We start from the raw sequence: 22,987 nt of genomic DNA, 5'->3' as shown, positions 1-22,987 counted from the left end.
TATATGCCCTGAGATGGCACAACTCACTGGTCAAGGATAGCTCATCGAGAACAAGGGCGCCAATGACCAGGCTCTGGTGTGACAGCCTGGCTTCACATGCATGTACACATGTTGTTTTACATGCATGTACACATGATGATGTGTAGAAACTTGGAACTTTTGTGTGAAACAGGAGCTTTTCGTTTTGCCTCAGCAGACTCTCAGTACTGGGGACTCACGTAGGTTGTAAAGTCTCAGAGGAAATCCCCAGATGGCCACACATCTGAGAATGCACACCAGAGATAAGGAGACCCACTTCACATGAGGTTACACGGAAGACAGAGCCATGGCAGTCATTAGCTAGATGGATGTGTGCAGCAAAGTCCCAACGAGCAGTTTCTTAAGGTCAGAGCTCAGGGTTTCCTCCTCTCTAAGCTTGGCCATTCCACCCAGCTCTCAGTTTGTTGGTGTGAGTGTCACGGGACTTCTCTACTGAGATGGTGGGGCTGGCACTACAGATCAAAACTCACTAGCTTAACCTGCTCTCTCCCTCTCCCTTCCCCCCCCCCCCTCTCTCTGTGTGTTTGTGTGTGTGTGTGTGTGTGTGTGTGTGTGTGTGTGTGTGTGTGTGTGTGTGTTTTAAGACAGGGTCTCACCATGTAGAATAGGCTGGCCTCAGACTCACGGAGTTTGCCTGCCTTTGCCTCCCAATTGCTGGGCTAAAGGTCTACACCACTGTGCCCAGGCATGGTGGGGACTAGAGTGGCAGGACAACCACATACAGGGTTCTCAGAGGCAGCCAGTGGACAGACCCACTGAGGTCCTTCAGACTGTGTGGATAGAGTTGCCTCTTGAAAGAGGAGTATGTCCTCAGAGACATGCCCATGTGCACCAGTGTGACACTGGGCACACAAATCAGGTTTCAGTAGCTGTTTTGTTTTCTCAAGCCCCATACAGTCTCAAAAGCCTACACCAACCAGAAGCTCCCAAGACCCCAAAGACCACGGTAGAAAAGTAACCACTTCAGCTGCAACTCTGCAAAGCTGGCTGGGTTTTGTTTTATAAGTGTTTTTCTAACATGCACACAGAAATATATCACCATGGGATTAAGGACTGAAAAAAGCCTAGTTCCTCAGGTGGCTGAAGCCATGCTGCCTTGTCTGGTCCTCGGCTGAGTTCTGAGAACCCGTGGGCACCTAGGCTACCACGTCTTCCCCGCAGGAAGGCAATGCTGTAGTGCCAGCAGCAGAAAATGCCCTCGGCCTCCTGTGGGTGGGCCGCACCTGCGCACAGCGGGGCAGCAGAAGGTCCTCACACCTGGCAGACAATGCTGGTGTTTACTCACAGGTGTGAAACTCAGGTGCTAGTGTCAGGCACAGCGATGCACACCTTTAACCCCAGCACTCTGGAGGCAGAGGCAGAGCAGAGGCGCCCAGGCCAGCCAGGGCTACAAAATGAAACCCTGCCTGAAAAACAAAGGAGGACAAAGAAACGTCCTACTTGAGAGAGAACGGGCTGCTTACAGAATGGCAGGTTCTGTACTTTCCTCAGACATCCCCAGGACCAACCACACACGGGAAGAAAGGGACGTGGATTTCATGAGCTGCTTTCTAGCATCAGTGTGAGTCTGACTTGTGTCCTCCCTGATGCTGGACAAGCTCAGGGTTTTGTACTGGTTCTTCAGGGTTTACCCTTCATGTTCAGAGCCTCTGGTGGACTTGTGCCTGACTAAATTCCTCCTGGGTCTCTTCAGCTGTCTAAAATGTAACAGCATCGGGAAACTTTCTCATCCATTATTTCCACTCTGTGAATTTCCCTCTTTGGGGGCAGGGTGAGGTCCTGAAAGGTCTCGAGTGCTCCAGGCTGGCCTTCAACTCTGGCCTTCCCGTCTCCTTCTACTATTTTGTACCTCTTAAACTATAGCACCCCCTCCCCAAACCCAACCCACACATCAATCTCGACAGATATTCAGAGTGACGCATTCATGCTCTGGTGAAACTAGTCTGCAGATGTGGTCCATGAGCCACCTCAGAACTCCCATCATGGGGTTGGGGAAGGGGGCAAGGCAGGAGCTGGGGCAGCCCTCCCAACCACTAAGCACAGGTAAGACCATCTGAGGAAAGTGATGGGGTTTTAAAGTGCGCACTCTATGGCTAGGGTAAACCAGTAAGACAGCTAGGACTCCCTGAAAAGTCAAAGCAATTCTGGTTTCTGATCCCATAATCCTAGAGGGAAAGCTAATCTACATCTCCTGCAGCTCACAGCTTGTGACACCCAGACATCAACAGAGGGGATTCCAACGGAACTCAGTGGGAAGTACAAGTTTTCAGGCTGGGAGGGCCTGGCTTGCTACAGGGTGACAGCTCTGTTGACTCTCTAAAGGTGGAAGCCTCCCCTCCCAGAGAGGCTGACTCACTGGGAAGAGAGAAGGAAGCCCATGCCTCGCCTGAGAGCAGCATTACCTCTGAACCATGTCTGTAACGGATGATAAGAAACCGTCCATACTTTTGGAGAACATCTCTGCTCCTTTCTTGAAAAACTTAATCTGAAAGATACAATTGCAGTATTCTGAACGTCTGCTAGGAAGGTAACTGGCCAGTTCCCTAACTGGGAGACCTTGTGGGAACAACTGACAAGTTTGCTAGCCCCCTGCTGGCAATCAGTCAGGCCACATCTCTCCATCGCCTACCTCCACCATGCTGTGGAGGATGCCCACATCTGTCAGTGGGGACGGTGGAGCCTGACAGCCTTGTGGTGCCTCCTTCAGGAGATACCAGAATAAACCGTACATGGCAACAGTCACACCGATCATCTTTGACATGGCCACCAGGGCTTTCTCTTCTAGGAGTTCTAAGCCAGTTTCCACATCGTGCACTAAGTGCAGAAGAAGCATGTGACAGATGCTCAGGCCCAGTCCAGCATGCCATGCCCACCCTTGTCTGCCTGAGCACTCACTGAGCCATCACAGCATAGCTGTGAACTTAGGATACACGGACAGATGATGACTTGAGCTATGAGAAACGGGAAACGGGGCTACAGACTTTTAAAAGCCTCTTCCAACCACAGCACGAGAAGGGATCTGGCATCAAGCATCTGCTAAAACCCATGAGGCACATCTGCTCCCCGGGGTTCTGGGATGGATGCTTCTCTGCCTATGGGAAAGTGGCACCTACGAGACCCAGGAAGCTGGAATGAATCCACAGCTGCTGGGGTTTGGTGCTGAAGGACTTGCTTCCTGGGACTCCAGGGAGAACCTCACAGCCCAGGTCTGGGTGCCCAGCACATGTGAAGGGTCAGGCACGGGATGGAGTGTAAGACTGCAGCTGCCAAGCCTGAGGAGTCCAGCCTTCTTCTCTTGTGAAGACTTTCCCCGCTGGGAAGACCTTAGCACCGGCTCCTCTGGGAGCTGGGTGTGGCCAGTGCTGCTATCAGCAGTGTTATGATATTCTTCCCTCTAATCTGAGAACTCCGCCGGAGTGTGTGCTCCTGTCCTTAGGTCAGGGAAGATGAGCAGGATTATCCCCACGTGTAAAACACACGGGAGGCTCTGGCCCACTGACCTTTAGTTCAGATTAACATTGTGAAACCATTTGAATCCCTGCAATATCAAATACCAAATGGTGTTCATCAGTCAGTCCCCACCTTCTATGACACTCATCAGTCCCCATCTTCTATGACACTCATCAGTCCCCACCTTCTATGACACTCATCAGTCAGTCCCCATCTTCTATGACACTCATCAGTCAGTCCCCACCTTCTATGACACTCATCAGTCAGTCCCCATCTTCTATGACACTCATCAGTCAGTCCCAATCTTCTATGACACTCATCAGTCAGTCTCCATCTTCTATGACACTCATCAGTCAGTCTCCATCTTCTATGACACTCATCAGTCAGTCCCCATCTTCTATGACACTCATCAGTCAGTCCCCACCTTCTATGACACTCATCAGTCAGTCCCCATCTTCTATGACACTCATCAGTCAGTCCCCATCTTCTATGACACTCATCAGTCAGTCCCCATCTTCTATGACACTCATCAGTCAGTCCCCATCTTCTATGACACTCGTCAGTCAGTCCCCACCTTCTATGACACTCATCAGTCAGTCTCCATCTTCTATGACACTCATCAGTCTCCACCTTCTATGACACTCATCAGTCAGTCTCCATCTTCTATGACACTCATCAGTCCCCATCTTCTATGACACTCATCAGTCAGTCCCCATCTTCTATGACACTCATCAGTCAGTCCCCACCTTCTATGACACTCATCAGTCAGTCCCCATCTTCTATGACACTCATCAGTCAGTCTCCATCTTCTATGACACTCATCAGTCAGTCCCCATCTTCTATGACACTCATCAGTCAGTCTCCATCTTCTATGACACTCGTCAGTCAGTCCCCGTCTTCTATGACACTCATCAGTCAGTCCCCATCTTCTATGACACTCATCAGTCAGTCCCCACCTTCTATGACAATCATCAGTCAGTCCCAATCTTCTATGACACTCATCAGTCAGTCTCCATCTTCTATGACACTCATCAGTCCCCACCTTCTATGACACTTGTCAGTCAGTCCCCGTCTTCTATGACACTCATCAGTCAGTCCCCACCTTCTATGACACTCATCAGTCAGTCTCCATCTTCTATGACACGCATCAGTCAGTCCCAATCTTCTATGACACTCATCTATGACACTCATCAGTCAGTCTCCATCTTCTATGACACTCATCGGTCAGTCTCCATCTTCTATGACACTCATCAGTCAGTCCCCATCTTCTATGACACTCATCAGTCAGTCCCCATCTTCTATGACACTCATCAGTCAGTCCCCATCTTCTATGACACTCATCAGTCTCCATCTTCTATGACACTCATCAGTCAGTCCCCACCTTCTATGACACTCATCAGTCAGTCTCCATCTTCTATGACACTCATCAGTCAGTCCCCGCCTTCTATGACACTCGTCAGTCAGTCCCCATCTTCTATGACACTCATCAGTCAGTCCCCATCTTCTATGACACTCGTCAGTCAGTCTCCATCTTCTATGACACTCATCAGTCTCCACCTTCTATGACACTGATCAGTCAGTCTCCATCTTCTATGACACTCATCAGTCAGTCCCCATCTTCTATGACACTCGTCAGTCAGTCCCCATCTTCTATGACACTCATCAGTCAGTCCCCATCTTCTATGACACTCATCAGTCAGTCCCCATCTTCTATGACACTCGTCAGTCAGTCCCCACCTTCTATGACACTCATCAGTCAGTCTTCATCTTCTATGACACTCATCAGTCTCCACCTTCTATGACACTCATCAGTCAGTCTCCATCTTCTATGACACTCATCAGTCCCCATCTTCTATGACACTCATCAGTCAGTCCCCATCTTCTATGACACTCATCAGTCAGTCCCCACCTTCTATGACACTCATCAGTCTCCACCTTCTATGACACTGATCAGTCAGTCTCCATCTTCTATGACACTCATCAGTCCCCATCTTCTATGACACTCGTCAGTCAGTCCCCATCTTCTATGACACTCGTCAGTCAGTCCCCATCTTCTATGACACTCATCAGTCAGTCCCCATCTTCTATGACACTCATCAGTCAGTCTCCATCTTCTATGACACTCGTCAGTCAGTCCCCGTCTTCTATATGACACTCGTCAGTCAGTCCCCATCTTCTATGACACTCATCAGTCAGTCCCCATCTTCTATGACACTCATCAGTCAGTCCCCATCTTCTATGACACTCATCAGTCAGTCTCCATCTTCTATGACACTCATCAGTCAGTCTCCATCTTCTATGACACTCATCAGTCAGTCCCCATCTTCTATGACACTCATCAGTCAGTCTCCATCTTCTATGATACTCATCAGTCCCCACCTTCTATGACACTCATCAGTCAGTCCCCACCTTCTATGACACTCATCAGTCCGTCCCCATCTTCTATGACACTCATCAGTCAGTCCCCATCTTCTATGACACTCATCAGTCAGTCCCCATCTTCTATGACACTCATCAGTCAGTCCCCACCTCCTATGACACTCATCAGTCAGTCCCCACCTCCTATGACACTCATCAGTCCCCACCTTCTATGACACTCATCAGTCAGTCCCCACCTTCTATGACACTCATCAGTCAGTCCACATCTTCTATGACACTCATCAGTCAGTCTCCATCTTCTATGACACTCATCAGTCCCCATCTTCTATGACACTCATCAGTCAGCTTCTATGACAGTCATCAGTCAGTCTCCATCTTCTATGACACTCATCAGTCCCCATCTTCTATGACACTCATCAGTCAGTCCCCATCTTCTATGACACTCATCAGTCAGTCTCCATCTTCTATGACACTCATCAGTCAGTCCCCACCTTCTATGACACTCATCAGTCAGTCCCCATCTTCTATGACACTCATCAGTCAGTCCCCACCTTCTATGACACTCATCAGTCCCCACCTTCTATGACACTCATCAGTCAGTCCCCACCTTCTATCACACTCGTCAGTCAGTCCCCATCTTCTATCACACTCGTCAGTCAGTCCCCACCTTCTATAACACTCATCAGTCAGTCCCCACCTTCTATGACACTCATCATTCAGTCTCCACCTTCTATGACACTCATCAGTCAGTCCCCATCTTCTATGACACTCATCAGTCCCCACCTTCTATGACACTCATCAGTCCCCACCTTCTATGACACTCATCAGTCAGTCCACATCTTCTATGACACTCATCAGTCAGTCCCCGCCTTCTATGACACTCATCAGTCCCCATCTTCTATGACACTCATCAGTCAGTCCCCATCTTCTATGACACTCATCAGTCAGTCCCCATCTTCTATGACACTCATCAGTCAGTCCCCATCTTCTATGACACTCATCAGTCAGTCTCCATCTTCTATGACACTCGTCAGTCAGTCCCCGTCTTCTATGACACTCGTCAGTCAGTCCCCGTCTTCTATGACACTCATCAGTCAGTCCCCATCTTCTATGACACTCATCAGTCAGTCCCCATCTTCTATGACACTCATCAGTCAGTCCCCATCTTCTATGACACTCATCAGTCAGTCTCCATCTTCTATGACACTCATCAGTCCCCACCTTCTATGACACTCATCAGTCAGTCTCCATCTTCTATGACACTCATCAGTCAGTCTCCATCTTCTATGACACTCATCAGTCCCCATCTTCTATGACACTCATCAGTCAGTCTCCATCTTCTATGACACTCATCAGTCAATCCTCACCTTCTATGACACTCATCAGTCAGTCTCCATCTTCTATGACACTCATCAGTCCCCACCTTCTATGACACTCATCAGTCAGTCCCCATCTTCTATGACACTCATCAGTCAGTCCCCATCTTCTATGACACTCATCAGTCAGTCCCCATCTTCTATGACCCTCATCAGTCAGTCTCCATCTTCTATGACACTCATCAGTCCCCACCTTCTATGACACTCATCAGTCAGTCTCCATCTTCTATGATACTCATCAGTCAGTCTCCATCTTCTATGACACTCATCAGTCAGTCCCCACCTTCTATCATCAGTCAGTCTCCATCTTCTATGACACTCATCAGTCAGTCCCCACCTTCTATGACACTCATCAGTCCGTCCCCATCTTCTATGACACTCATCAGTCAGTCCCCACCTTCTATGACACTCATCAGTCAGTCTCCATCTTCTATGACACTCATCAGTCAGTCTCCATCTTCTATGACACTCATCAGTCAGTCCCCACCTTCTCAGTCAGCCTTCGGCATCTCTAGTTGCCCAGCGTCTGGGGCCTCTGTCCCTCCCTGCTGGCTTCCTTTGCAGCATTGCTCTCAGCCTCTGGGTTGCTCTCCAGTTACTGTGAGCTCTCTGGGGCGACCCAATCACAAACACAGGAAGTTACAGCCCCACTGCCTAGCGCTTACCCCGCCAATACCACATGAGAGGTCACTTTACACCCTCCAGTATTTCATGGGGCTGTTGAGATGGCTCCGTGCACCTGTCACCAAGTCTGATGGCCTGAGTTTGCTCTGCAGACTCACATGATAGAAGGAACTGATTCCTCTTACTTCCACATGCATGCCATGGCATGTGTCACACACACCCCGCAGTCCCACCCCCAACATGTGATTTTGGAAAACCTATACAACTGATAAAACCCAGTGCTGAGGCTGGGGAAGAGAAATTGATTTCAAGTGTATCTTCTGAGGACCAGAGAAGCTGAGGCAGGGGCAACCCACCTCCCTAAGTGGGTGATGAAGCCTGAGTAGTCTACTGGGCCTGCCAACAGCTGGGGTGTAGTGCTCACACACCATTAGATAACACAGGCGGTGCCCAGAGACGGCACCCGAGGACTGAGGCAAAGCACATGCTTCTGAGTCAACAACAACTCACAGCGTCAGGCAACACTCAGCTGGGAGATCTGTGTCTAAAGTGAGGAGAGTTCCCAGATGAACCATGAAGTGCCCTTCCCCAGTCTTCTGCCACAAGCACCTGAGGGCACAGCCCTGCCCTCCCAGGCCGGGACAGCCTGTGTTACAGCACCAAACTCCCTTCTTCTCTCCTGTAGCTAATCTACAATCATTTAAAAAGCCTGACTAGGAGAGGTGGCATCGTCCTCGGCTGGGAGAAAGCATGGAGCCTGCTGCCATATCCCTTGAGTCCTCTGTGAAACTGTCCACCACCAAGCAAGCTCTGCAGCCTGCAGACAAGACACAAACCTTCCCTCTCTGTGTTCCTGGGCTTAAGTGAGCAGGAACGGCTGTCCCAGCAAGGGCTGCCAGGGGGACACACAGGACGTGATCACAGAGAGAAAAGCACAGTTCTCAAACATGGCTAGGACAGAGTCGGCACAGTGCTCATTCTGTGGAAGCCAGGGGTCTCCACTGAGGGCTGAAGGCCCCAACAGGAGAGTGCTTAGTTTTGGATCACCCATGTTTATTCAGATGACCGAGAGGCTACACTGCCCTAATTAAATTAATACCTCTGTGGGTACAGCTGACTTCAGTCAACTCCTCAATCAACATGTAACAACTACGTCAGAAAGACAGGCAGTCGTGGTTGGCTGCTTAAAGGTGCCCAGACACGCCCACCCTGTCCCTTAGAGAAGCCGATGAGGTATTCTTTTGAAATATATGTAATCTAAAAGCCGGAGATGCTCATGCGTGTTAAATTGGTAGCTGGTTCATAGATTATCAAATGGCCGAAGCTTCTGGTGCATTTGTCTTGTAACAAGGGCTGAGAGTCACGCAGGGGTAAGGCAGGGAAAGAAGGCTCATGCTGGTCCCTGCCACTCGCCTATGCCGTGGCAGCTGGGCCAGCGTCCCTAAACTGGAGCATCCCTAAGGCAGGTATCAGTGGCTCACTAACTAGGTGGGAGGAAGCGGACTAAATCCCCTGGAGACTTCAGACTTCAGAAAGCGCAGGTATAATTTCCCATGCCCCTCGAGGGAGGGAGCACACATGCAGTGGCGTCCGGGACATACCATCTGCCAATGACCCAGCCAGGGCGAGCCTGACAGTGCAGGGTAGGAAAGGACCATGGATACCCCGGCTTCAAGCTGGGTATCCAGCCTGGGTGGGGTGGGCCTGTGGTGCCCGCTGTGAAAGCAATGTGTTACCTACCCGGCTCTACATGGGCCATGTGGCCCGGGCAGAAAGCAGAGCCAGGACTCGCTTTCTTGGAAGGCAGGCAGGCTCTTCCCTGAGGGAGGCCTGGGATGTGGCCATAGCTTCCTGAACTTATGGCCTCACAGGTCGAGCCCAGCTGGCAGCTCCCTTAAGAGCTGAGCTCTAGGAACTTTCCCAGGGTACTGTACATCTGTTTCCACGACGATGCCTTCATTTCTCCTGATTGCTTTTGGGTTCCTCTCGTGGGAAGGGGCTCCCCTACCTGTCCATGGGCAAAGCCTATGAGCGGCTCCATCATGGCTGCCCTCTTGCGGTACTGCAGTGCGTTCAGTGCACAGTAGTACTGAAGGGATGACAGATGCTGTTTCCGCCGGGCGGCTGCCACCTCCTTTGCAACGTCCGTCTTCACCTGGGGAGAGGGAAAGGTCTGGGAACTTTGCAGAGTACAAGCCTTCATCATACACGTTTTCACAACTAGCATAATGGCAGAGATAAGGTTCCACCTTAGCTTGAAAAGGAATCCCAATGAAGCCGACAAGGCAGCCACAGCACCTCAGTCCCTCAGACTGTGTGAGGCAAAGTCAATAAATACCCTGAGTGGCAGTGCCCAGTAATGACCTTTGGGAAAATGGGTCAAGCAACAGACATTTGGTTCATGCAAAAGTCTATTCCCAGGAATTAATCTGGCTCAAGGAAATTATGAGTGAAGAAAGAAGCGTTTGTGTGAAGACAGATTCAGTTGCCTGGGGTAGCGAAACCCTGAGAGAATGGGGGTTGATACATCAGCCAGCAGCTAAACAGGAGCTCAAGTTAGTCAGTGAGCAGTACAGGGGTCAGACAGCCGGACAGAGCGCCACGCCGAAGCCAATCAGCACATGATTGGAATTGACAGTGGCGACGAACCAGTGCTCGGAATTCTGACGGGGTCTACACACGAGGTGCAGAAAACAATGAAGGTCAGGATTCAAGAAAGAGGAAGAGCTCCACCACACAGCGGCAATGCGACACGTCCACAGAAGCCACAGAGGATATGACCGAAGGAACAAACACTCACCCTCTCGTTCTCCTTTCTCTTAGGGAGCCTGCTGTATTTTGCCATTGACAGGTCATGCTCTAAAAAGCAAAGACATTTGAGCATCAGGACGGGTCAGAAGGCAAGAACATTGGTTGTCTACCCTACCCCCATCACAGCCAAACGAAGCCCATGCACCAAGAAAGGAAAGATGCCTACCATTGCTGGCAAGTCCAAAGAGATCCTTCAAAGTGCTGACTTCTGAACAACAGAAGAGAAAGCATGTTAGAGCAGAGGAGCTGCGGCCATGTGAGGCCAGGGTCTGCCTTCCTGAGAGGATAAGGGCACACGCTCTGTCCACAGCCCCTGGCCTGGTGGCTGCAGCAGCACTTCACATGCGGGGGTCTGTAAAGGAGACAACCCCTGGGCGTGGGTAGACAGGACACGGTCCGGTACTTGTCCTATATGCTGAAGCCCTCAACTGTCTTAGGCCATCTTCCCTTACAATATGTGGGACCGTGCAGTTTCCTGTTGCCACCACTGTAGAAATCTGGCTTATTAATCACCAGTGGACATGGTGCTGGATCTAGTGAAAATGACAAACTGGTACACTGCACAGCCACAGCCAACACCGCTAACCATGACCCACAGCACGGCACCCCACCCGTCATGCACCAAGACGACTTAACAATCCCCAAACCAAACTGAAAGGTCACCAAGAGAATGGCGACTGCCCGAGAGGAAACCCTGGAGAGCACTGAGCAGACCCTGGAGGAGTCGCCATTCCTACCTTCTCACACAATCCACGCCAGAGTGTCAGACAACAGAACACGTTACAGCCTCTACGCTGGCCTCGCCTCGCTCTTTCCCTGCTGCTGGGCTGCTCTCTGCTCTTCCCTCTCGCATTTCTGTTCTCTCTACTTTTACTCCTGTTAGAGCAGAGGCGTCTTCCGACGGCTTGCTAGTGTCTCACGCCTCCTCAGGTATACTGCTGCCGGGGCCCAGATGAATGAAAGGCAGGAAAGTGGGCTGTGGTGGATGCGGGTATGATATGATAAGGTGGAGGCAGGAGGATCATGAGTTCAAGGCCAGCTTAAACCAAATTTTAAGGGACCGGAAAGACAGCTCAGTGGCTAAAAGCACTTGCTGCTCTTCTAGAGGGCTCAGGCAGGGTCCTAGCATATAGATGGAGGCTCACACATCTGTAACTCCAGCTCCAAGGCACCTGATGTCCCTTTCTGACCTCTGGAGACCCCAGGCACACATGTCAGGGAAAGCATCCGTATATAAAAATCAAACTAATTTAAAATGAAAAGGCAGGCTAAGGCACTGAGTAAGCAGACTGAGGCTGGATTCACATCTGGCTGGGCCCAAGTGCTTCCCATTTCTGTCTTTGTCTGAGAACAGGGTGATTTGATGAGGTCTTCATAGGTAAGAAACATTTGCTTCTACTAACTGAGCCTTTTTACTCCCCTTTGCAAAAGAATGGCCACTCTAAGCACTGTAAACTCAGATCCTAGACCTCAGAGGTTGGTAAGGAAGGCCACCGTCACGAGGGCTGCTGGACATGCTCGGTCTAGGCTGCGCACCCGCACTCCGCCCCTGACACACAGGGGACAGACCTGCAGTCTGGCAGGCACGTTACTTCTTTTTTGCTTTTAACTGTTTTGAGGCAAGGTCTCACGTAAGCTAGGCTGGCCTCCCGCCTGGTCTGTGGCAGAAGGCGACCGCGACTGACGGTGTCTCTCAGGTGCTGGGATCGCAGCTGTGCACCATCAACCCAGTTTATTACTTGGTATTTTTAAATTATGAGGTGTTAGGGCTGACAAAGGAGTACTGGGCGGGGCTTAGAGCAGTTCAATCACGGTCACCACCTCAGGCAACAGACACAAGCTCAGCCAGGGGAATCCCATTTTCGTCTTTACGTTTAATATAGCTTCCCTCCCTAGAGAGAGTGTCAGACTACATGTATTTTAAATTGAGGTGATTATTTTTTATGAGCATGGGTATCTTGCCTGCATGGCTGTCTATGTACCGTGTGCATGCCTGGTGCCCACGGAGGCCAGAAGGCAGTGCTGGATCCCCTGGAACTACAGTTATAGACAGTAGGCCACCATTTGGGTCCTGGGAACCAAACCTAGGTCCTTTTCAAAAGCAGCCATTGCTCCTAACCACTGAGCCATTTCTTCAGCCCTAATGCTCGTGTGTGTTAATTAAGGTTGTGTTTTTCTGTTTTATTTGTGTTTAGTCATTCTTCTCATAGACAATTCTTTTTTGGTTTGTTTGTACATATGTTTTTCTTTTTTTCTAACATGGAATATTTCACAAATTCTCATGCCTTTCCACAGGGGCCATGCAATCATCTCTACAATAATCATACACAAGTCTTTACTGTCTAGGTAATAAATGAAATTAAGGTCACCAAAATTAGAGCGTTTCGATTCACTTCTCTATTACCAATTTTTTTTCTCCGGAAGAATGAATTTTTACTATTCAATTGGACTCCTTTTGATTTCAAATACATCTAAAATCATGGTACGTTTCTACTTCAGTTTAGGAACTGGAATTCGCTCAGAAGGCTACTCAAGAGGGCACCACTGGGCATGAGCTTCACGGGAGTGTGCTCACCAGGAACCCAAGTGCTCACACCTGCCCCCTCAGCCCCCATCAGACCGCCGGCACCGCCCATCCTGCCCCCTCCGAGCGTCCACCTCACAGTCCAAAGTGTCCCTGCTTCTCTAGAACCGCAGCCTCCACCCAAACACCTCTATCTCCCTACAAAGTCTACAGCGGACTCAGACCACCCACACCCAGGAGGCCCGAGACCTGGGCCCACGAAGTCGCCAGGCCTCTGGAGTGCTTTCTCCAGTCCTTGGCCATCCCTTCTGCAGCCGCACTGCATGACATTACGTGGATCTGCCGCTGTGTCTGCATTATTTGCCCGTGGCCTCCCTTAGGTGAGCCAGGAATGCAAAGAACCAAGAAAGGTTTTGCTGAATGAAGCTGCTTTAAGAGCATTCTCGACAGCCAAGTGTTGAGAGGAATGGATGCAAGTGAGAATTACCGGGAAGTAAATGAACATTCAGAAGGTAACTGCCCTGGCCCTGCTACTTTACCTGTGAGATCCTTCTCTCGGAACTGTATAACAGGGAGAACCATAGTGTCTGCCAGTTGCTTGGCCAGCTCTGAGTGGAGACCATTGAGCTGAAAGCAAAAGAACTTAGTTGAGAGAACTATACCCTTTATTACCCATCCTGCACTTCAGCAGGCGATCAGCACAGACACTCCTGTGTGCCCAAGTGGCTCAGCCGGAAGCTCTCAAATGCACGCCCCAGTACCTGAATGAGGCAGGCCGGGAGTCATGACGATGAGAGGCAGGGCTGTTGACTGTAGCATCAGCGAAGCTTGCTAAAGGCGTCTCTGTGCAAACCCTAGCTGCTCCGTATTCTCAAGCCAGGCCGCACCCTCCTAGAGACCACACATCACATTGGCTGGCACTGACTGCAGGCTGCTGGCAGGACTTACCACCTCACAAGGGCGATAGCCACACCCGAAAAACCAGCCTGCTGGGAACTGGTTAGGGTTGGCCCGACCTCACAACCAGCAGAGGGCCAGGAGATCCGTGGAGGGGACAGAGGATGTAGCATCTGTGTGCCAGCTTCCCATCCTGTACGCCATGAGCTTTCACTCACCCTATGATCCTAATTTGACTCAAGGCAAACAATTCTCTAAATTCCAATCACAAATGACTGGACGGGGGATGTAACCACGGCCAGAAGTAAAACCAAGCCTCCTCCACAGCCCAGCACACAGTGTGCTGTGTGTCACCGTGCTGCCCAAGTGCACAATCTACAGACCAGGCACCCGCGATGGCCAGGGGAAGGGGCTGACCCTAGTGCTGGTGACTACGGCGAGCAACTCATGGTCATGTTTGGAGTCAGCAGTCGGCAAGGCTGCCTTCAACAGTGATGGCAACGTGCGTGCCGCTACCCCGTGCATAATGCATCTCTCCTACAGGGTTTGTCCTCTGGGGTCACAGGTGAAAGGTCTAAGGTCAGCCCTCCGCTAGGCCTGGGAACACCATTAGGGCTGTTATCCCAGCCCAGATGTAGAGTGGTGACTCTTCATCTGAGAGCAGTGCAAGAAGACGGCCATACCAGGAAGTGCCACTGGGGTTGGAGGGCTGGGGGTTCTAGAGTGATTACAGTAAAAATTTAATGTTTCTCATCAACGGCTAACCGAGTATCAACAAGCACTCCTACCGTGGGGGCTCTGGGCTCAAACAGACATGAAGCAAGCAGGAAAGTGATCAAGCATGTCAGGACTCCTCCTGCCTGACCTTTTTCTTCCTCGGGGTGGAATTCATGTCATTTGCCTTTTGTGTGGCGTGAGCAATGCACGGGCTGGTGATGTCTAACCACATGTAGCTTTGCTGAGGACACACAGAGAGCTCTATCCTGTGCTTCAAAATGCTGACAGGGACCGGTGACACGCCCTCTGTGAGGATAAGGCACCCACAGGAAATCTCTGTATGGCTCACAACAAAGATCTCACTCCAACACATTCTATTAAATGTGCCGCATGCCTCGCTCCTGCCTGCTCGGTCATCTCCTTCCAGGGTCGGCTGGCTCATCTTGAAAATTCGCCTGGTTCTGGTACAGGTGGAGGAAACTACCTCAGAAGTGATTCTCTTCTCAAACCTCGGGTCCATTTGGCAGCAGCTTCAGTCGCCAGGAGGCTTGTGTGAGCTCTGACCCTACAGACCCCTTGACACTACCCGTGACTCACACCCGCCAAGGGACCCAGAAGGCAGTGAGTAGCAGCCGTAAGCTGGGTGTCCCAGCCAATCTTCTGACCACCAGCCTCATTCGCCCAGTGACTGACTCTCTTCTGCGTATGGACACGTGATTTGGGGAGATGTCTACTGCCTCCCTGAGGTATTTATTCACAATTAGTAATTGTAAAATTGAGTAGGATAAAAAAACTCTTTACACCTCTCGAACATTACTATGCTGCTCTTTTTAAATAGATTCTATACCCTTTCGACATATGTTTTACATTATTGTGTGTTCGTGTGCATGTGCACAACAGTGTATCTATGGAAGTCAGTTCTCTCCTTCTACTGTGGTGGTGTGCCCTTACCCATAGGGTCGGCTCACTGGTCTGTTGACATATTTTAAAGGAGACCCCAGAGCAGGAGTGACAAGTGGGATGGTTAATCATGACTACCAATTTGATAGGGCTGTGATCATTGTAGAAATAAACCTTTACGCATGTCTGTGATGACGTTTCTAGATTGGTTTAGCTAAGAGAGGAGGAGCTTCCCGACTGTGACCCTGGCACGTGGGTCTCTAGAGAGGTAGGAGGCTCTGGGCCCCTCCCTACACCTTGCCAACGTGTCACCATGTTCAGCTGGTCATTGTGTACTCTGTGATATCTTAATATGACTGGTAAGCACAGCGAGTCCTGAGTTATGAACCACTCCCACAAGTTACTAACCTCCAACTTTTGCCAGTCAGTCAGAAGCACCAGAAGCCTGGGACTTAACAACTGGGGCCTAAGTGTCAGGGCGGTTTTGGGGGACTAGGCCATTACCTTGTGGGACCCTGGGGGCTCTTCAGGGGTTGCAGAACAGCCAGAGAAACATTTCAGTGTCTTTTCCTCATGGTTCAATGAGACAATAAAAAGCTCAGAACCAATGGCCAGTTTACTGTCCCTCTCCAGTGCCTCCCACAAACCTCTCCACAGCGCAGGGGACGGCACTGCTCAGTGAGCAGTGGTGAGGGGAGCAGCTGCAGCTGGTACAGTTCTACATGGGTGTCAGAACCCACAATTACCATGGCTCAGTGCCTGGCCACTACAGCTCTTTTCTCTTTTCTCCACATGGTTATTGTGACAGCCACACTGCTGGGGCTTTAAAAGCTGGAGTTTATTATGCTTCTTAGTGGTGCACAAGGGTCTTTTGGTACCATGGTGTTGGAACTCTGAGGAGTTTATTTTAAAGAGTGCTGGCGTTAAACCCATGCTAGGCAGATATTGTTCCCCTGGGCCACATCCCCAGACCACTTACGATTTTTACAACTAAGATTTATGCAACTTCCTATAACCATGGTTTCCCACACATACAATAAAAGGTGTATGAGATCTTTTGCAGTGGGTTGAATTGGGTCCCCCTCAAAGAACACAACCATCTAGAACCCAGGTTGTGGAAACAGAGTCTTGGCAAATGTAGCCAGGAAAAGGAAAGAACCTGAACTTCTAGGTGGGCCCTGAGTTCAGGGACAGTATCTTTATAACAAAAGATACAGACAGAAGATGAGAACACAGGCGGCAGGAAGGCCATGATAAATCAGTCAGACGTGGGGGATGTTGCCACAAGCCAAACCAAGCAGAAGCCACCAGGAGCCAAGAGGGAAGGAAGGACTCCATCTAGGCCACAGGATGTGGCCTTGTGGGTTACTTGGGAAGGTCTGACTTCCAAAGCTTCAAAACAACGAACTCCTATTGTTTGCAGCTATCTAGGTATAGGGGAGACACACCAAGGCAGGCCAACTAACCAGGAAACCGAATGCCTGGAGGCCCTCGTGGTCTATTTTCCCTCCAAATCACAATTACGGTGTTACTACCACCTCTGTTTTGGAACGAGCCTCAGAAATCCGAGGTATTTTAAAATACGCAGGGCTCAAACCAGATGAAAGAAGGTTCGTAAAGAAAAATTTCCACGTCTTACCTCATCCATCACTTTGGAAAAATAATGTAGGGTAGAAATTACTTCTTCGTCGCCTTTGCCCAGTGCAAAATTCTAGAACAGAGAGAGTTAAATGAATGCAGGAATTCACTCCGGAAACTCACCCCCAAACTCCATGCTGCCACCCACTTCCTTCCTTCTCCCAGGGGCACAGCAGAGGCAGTCTGTCTGAGAGGTCTAACAGCACCCCGCTCTGGCCACGCCATTTGTCTGAATAGGACAGTATCTCTAGGGTTCTGTTCTGGGAACTGGTACTGAGTGGCTTGGCCTTCCTGGAGACCAGGAACCCTCTGGGTAGTTGACTAGCTTCAGGGATCCCAGTTACAGAGTTACAGTTTGTCAGTGGTAAAAGATAAAATGAAGCCCCCCTGGCAAAGGAAGAAGAAGAGAGAAGGAAGTTGGAGGCAGGGGGCAGGGGCCTTTCTGCAGGGTGTCTTTGGAGACCCTGGAAGGGGGCCTCTCGGGTTCCCGGGCCCTGCACTGGACCGCACAGCCACCGTCAAGTTACCTGTTTTTCATATGCCAGCAGCTGCCTGGAAAGCTGTTGTGTGGCCAGACACATTTCATTCTGTGGGGAGAACAGAGCAGAGCAGGTCAGCTGTGTCGGTGTCACTGACGGGTGCCATCTCAGAGCAGCCCTGACAAGGAATGCACATGCCTGGGAAGTGATCGCTTCTCCTCCCAGACAGGGTCTCACTCTGTAGCCCAGGCTACCCTGGAACTCAAGAGCCTCCTGGCTCGGTCTCCTGAGATTGTCGGTTTGCACCACCGCACTTGGAGACTGTGTCTGGGCAACATGTAGAGGGCCATGCTGAGGTAAGCAAAGCTTCGGAGCTCGCTTTAGAGCAAACAGGGCCCTGAACAAACTGCTCCTTCTGTTAGTCAGTCAGTAAGCCAAGGCCCGCAGACGCCCCCCAGTCCTCTGAGATGTATGAGGGAAGGGGTCATCAGAGCATCGGCACCAGGGACGGCTGTGACAGAAGCATAGCCATTCTCAAGCTCCGGAAGACGGGAGGGAAGCACTGTCCGAGGAGCTGCAGCATCCGGAAGGCTCCTACGCTGGTCCAGCATCCTGCTCCTGCTCCTGCTGTCCTGTCCTCTAGGCTCCTCCCATGCAGCAGACCTAGAACGTACGACTCCTGCTTCTGAGCTGTGATGGAGCTGTGCATCCTCCTAGGGTCATTCCTCAGACCCTCAGCTCCCTCCACCTGCCTATGGTGCAGGCATGGCTGTGAAAATGGCTCTCCCTCCCTCCCAGGATAACGTCCCGCTAGGCCCCGACTTTAGCTACCTTACCTGCCCTCTGTGTCCTTCTCCTTTGGGGCGGGGCCAAGGAAGCAGGTGAGCGCACACACAGGCCTCTAGCCTTGGTTTACACAGGGACAGGCAACAGAGCTTAGCACACGGCTGCCATCCCCCATGTTGGATGAGTACATGAACGGGTCAAAAGATTAACCTAAGCTCCCAGTTTAGAACAATACCTGTAATCCAACTGTGAGCAAACTCCACTGCCTAACAACGTAGGGCCAGATCACAAAAGGCAGTAAAATACGACCCAAGCAAAGTGGCCGGTCCACCATCTCGGCAGTGATGCTCTCAAGAGAGGGTCTTGTCTGGGTTACACAAGAGTCCCTTGCTTCCGGTAAGATGAGTTTGTCTGAGATTGGCATCTGCCTGAGGCTGGCCCCTGGGGGCCGGGGTTTGCACACTCTTTCTTAACTGCCGAGCCACCACTGCAGCCCCTCAACAGGACAGGTCTGAGTGACTAACAGCCTCACAGACGAAGCAGGGACTGAAGCACAAAGAGGCTCATCCAGTGTCTCTCAGCTAGTTGGTGGCATGACAGGGCCGCGAGTTAGGTCTGTCTAATTCTGAACTCCACACTGTTTTCCACAATCTCCTCTTTCCCTTCAGCATCTCACTGAAGCTCAGGCTGGCCTCCCACTCACCATGGACTTAAGGATGACACACTCCTGGCCTTCCTGGCCTCGCCCCTCACGGCCCTCTCTTCACTCTACAGCAGTGCCCCTCCATATTGAATCCTTCACAAAACGGTCAATAGACATAATAACCCTCTCTACATGCAAACCAAGCAGGAGCCTCAGGTCTTCAGAAGCACTTCTGTTTCTGACGAGAGCTCTGATTGTATGTGAAAGCTTTCTCAGGAGCTGCTGGGAGACACTGAGGTCATGCCAAGTGGACGGCACTCAGATGTCAAGGACACCATGGACAGGACCTCGGCAGGGCAGGACATAGCACATGAGAGCACAAGTGGCTTCTGCCAGGTCTAACCTTAAAATATTGTGTATCTGTCTGGTACATCAGGCAGGAGTTACTGCTCCTCCCACAGAAGCTCACTGGGAAGCAAGCACTCACAAAGGCCCTACCCTGCCTGAACTGACACTGAATGGTGGGCAGTGTCACCCCAGCCTCACTCATCCTTAATCCCCATGTCACGAAGGCTTCGGGAAGCGCCCTGCCAGTCTGGGCTAATGAACCTACACCCTGGGAACGGGAGAAACCTGTGAAGTGGGAGCTCGGCCAATGTTCAGCCAATGTGCAAGCAGTAAGCCTAAGAGGGCCTCTTGTTAGGAACAAAAGCTCACTCTTTCCTGGGGGGCAAGACAGCAAGGGAGGTGGGCCAGCATTAAGATTCTAATGTAGTTCTGAGAGTAACATCATGCTGTGTGTGTGTGTGTGTGTGTGTGTGTGTGTGTGTGTGTGTGTGTGTGTGTGTACATGCATGCACGAGCAGACGTGTGTTTTTCTGGTGTGCAGAACCCAGGGCCTCAAAGTTAAGCAAGGCTCTACCTCTGAGCTACAAATCTGACATGGGTCTTTCTTTCCTGGTCCTGCAACAGCTCTTGGGCTGCTGTCTCCACTTGGCTACCTCCCATTCACCCTTAAAAGACAAGCTGGCAAAGGGTTTGCAGACAGCTCCTCCTATGTTAAAGAACCTCTTGTTCATCGGACAAGGCGTAGACAACGGACTGGCAAGCCTGATGGGCAAGCCAACCTTCTGGCAAAGGAATGCCTACCTTACCGTGCCAGAGAGGCTTACTGCTCAGAGCTACCGGAAACTGCCAAGAGCCTCAGTGGGCAGCACCGCCCATGGCAGTGTGAAGGCTGAGGCTCAGACTGAGGTAGAGGAAATCCACCTGGGGTCAGCCACAGACAGCCATGGGCCTGTTCCAAGTGGCACAGATGTGGCCTGACATCAAGAGGTTGAGAGGTGCACTCACGCTTATCCCCAAGACCCACAGTGGAGAAGGTGGGCAGACATGCTGGCAGACAGTGCTGACCTTCTGAGGAGATAAGGGAAGAAGGCAGGGGGTGAGCGGATGACGCAGAAGCAGCGTCCCCTGTGGCTGAAGTGGAAGACAGCAGGGATGAGGGAGAGTCGACAGGCTGGTCAGGAGATGACGTAAGATCCTTAATGAGATACCAAAACACACCTGAGGGGAGCCAAAGTGCCCCGGCAGGACTGTGCCTACTCTTGAGGCAAATGGCAGTCTGTGGTGAGGAAGCCAGAGAAGACAGAGGTGCTAGGCCTCAGCCCAGGAACGAGGAGCATGGGTTTCTGATGACAAGGGTCCAGCTGGGATGGCAGCCTCCAATGCCAGGCCGGGCATCAGAAAGACATCCGACTGGAGCTAGCAGTCTATGGGACGAAGAAAGCCCTCATCACCCCTTCCCTGTTCAGACTGCTTTAGCACAGGACACTGGGCATACGGGGCCCTCTGGCTAGGAAGGAAGAGAGGGTGGGAAAGAGTGGACTTAGACACACTCTGCTGGCTATGATGTCGGTGAGGGGTCAAAGGGGATCCTGAGCACAGAACTGTGAGCTGTGTAGACGGCCTGGCACGCACACTGGTGAATACCCAGAGACACACCAGCAGGTGGCTGGCCCGCTGGTTCCTGTGCTCAGAGTGCTTGCTGAGGGGTTCACCTTTGCTAGTGGTCACCGGGGGCCATGGGAGCATCCTGCCCTCAGGAGGAGGAAGGCTGCAAGACAAAGAAAGAACCAAAGCCAGGGCGCCTTCCTGTGGAGAACCACTGCCTCCCGGAAAATCCTGAAAACTCGCCCTATACAGCGGCGGTAGGCAAGTCACTGGGAATCAAGAAAGCACAGTTCCAAAGGAGATTCAGGCCCTGCCGGCCGTCCCTGTGATCCTGCCCAGGCAGGGCACATGCACACCACGCAGGGAAGGCTGAGAGGATTCTGGAGAGCAGAAAGGCCTAAGACAGAGGAGCTCCATGGAGGAAAATGAGGATTATGAGGGGAGGTAGGGAGGGCAAGCTAGGGAAGGGCTTGCTCCAGAGGAAGAGTCCTGGGATTGCTAGGGGACTAGCGGAGCACCAGACGGCCCCAAGGCAGGTGAGGTGCGAGGCAATCACTGTGGCTCTATCATTCGGAGGATGGCTGTAGGGTGCACCTCAGGTTCTACAGCAGCAACTCTACAGACCACCCAAGGACTGCAAGAAAACTCACAGTGGCTTATCTTGCCAGCATCCACAGTCATAGAGAAAGCAGCCAGGACTGGGGTTCTGGCCTGTTGACTCCAAGGTTAATCCTGTGTTAAAAGGACGAGTCAAAGTGACCTTTTTGACACCACGAAAGCCCCTGAGGCTGCAGGATGAAGCACTGTGGACACCGCATGCCAAACAGCCACGGGTAGGCTAGGCCAGCCACAGGTAGGCTAGACCAGCCACGGGTAGGCTAGACCAGCCACGGGTAGGCTAGACCAGCCACGGGTAGGCTAGACCAGCCACGGGTAGGCTAGACCAGCCACGGGTAGGCTAGACCAGCCACGGGTAGGCTCTGTGAAGCTGCTTCCCAAGACCTCTCAGCTCTGCCCCTCACACCTGAAGCCACAAAATGCTTCCAAGTCTCAAGCATGTAAATAAACCTGCTTGACTGTCAGGACTGTGAAATGTATTCATTAATCTGGATTTAAAACTAATGAAAGGAGGAAAGTCACTCTGGGTTCAAAAACTAGAGTTGTCAGGTTCAGAAACCAGGCTGTTCTGTCTGGACAGGACAAACCTCTGAAAGGCAAACCCTTAACTGGGGCTGACCAGTTTGTCAGGGGAGCCCAGTGTGTCGAGAACACAGCACCAGGCCCAGGAGTGAGTTCAGGCTTTTCTGGTTCTGCCACTCATCGGCTGTGTGGCCCGAGGCAATCTACACAACTTCTCTGAGTCTTGGATCTTCAGCGTAATCTTTAATTAGGAAAGCTAAATGAGATAATGTACAGGAGGTACCTGACCTGGACTCTGAGAACCTGTCTGCCTCCTACGGGCTTCCCCCTCGGCTGTCACAAGCTCACACCGTGGATGACACTGCTCTCATTGCTTCCCAGAGGCGTGGTGACTTGTTCAACTTAATATATCCCCCCCCCATCCATCCACCATCTATTATCTGTCTGTCTAGCTATAAACCAACTATTGTCATCTGAAGAATATTTTCTTTAACATTTATTTGGTGCGTGCGTGCGTGCATGTATGTGTGTGTGTGTTCATGCATGTGTGTGTGTGTGTGTGTGTGTGTGTGTGTGTGTGTGCAAACATATGGAAGTTAAAGACAAACTTTGGGAGTCAGTTCTCTTCCTT

General features: G+C 51.2%; 1 protein-coding gene across 1 annotated transcript in view; it reads right to left on the bottom strand.

Moving 5' to 3' along the window:
• Nucleotides 1–22,987, bottom strand: part of Appl2 (adaptor protein, phosphotyrosine interacting with PH domain and leucine zipper 2) — a 52,105-nt gene that overhangs the window by 15,007 nt on the left and 14,111 nt on the right. Inside the window, exons 3-9 of the mRNA XM_032910498.1 lie at nt 17,883–17,942; nt 17,357–17,428; nt 13,743–13,830; nt 10,846–10,887; nt 10,669–10,727; nt 9,877–10,023; nt 2,442–2,524 (exon numbers count right to left, since the gene is read on the bottom strand). Coding sequence (XP_032766389.1) covers nt 2,442–2,524; nt 9,877–10,023; nt 10,669–10,727; nt 10,846–10,887; nt 13,743–13,830; nt 17,357–17,428; nt 17,883–17,942 — 551 coding nt within the window. The remainder of the gene's footprint in view (nt 1–2,441; nt 2,525–9,876; nt 10,024–10,668; nt 10,728–10,845; nt 10,888–13,742; nt 13,831–17,356; nt 17,429–17,882; nt 17,943–22,987) is intronic.

This window comes from Rattus rattus, chromosome 1, assembly GCF_011064425.1.
Source record: "Rattus rattus isolate New Zealand chromosome 1, Rrattus_CSIRO_v1, whole genome shotgun sequence".
Taxonomy (NCBI): Eukaryota; Metazoa; Chordata; class Mammalia; order Rodentia; family Muridae; genus Rattus; species Rattus rattus.
Note: the sequence above shows the minus strand (reverse complement) of the source record. Positions and strands in the feature narration are given on the sequence as shown.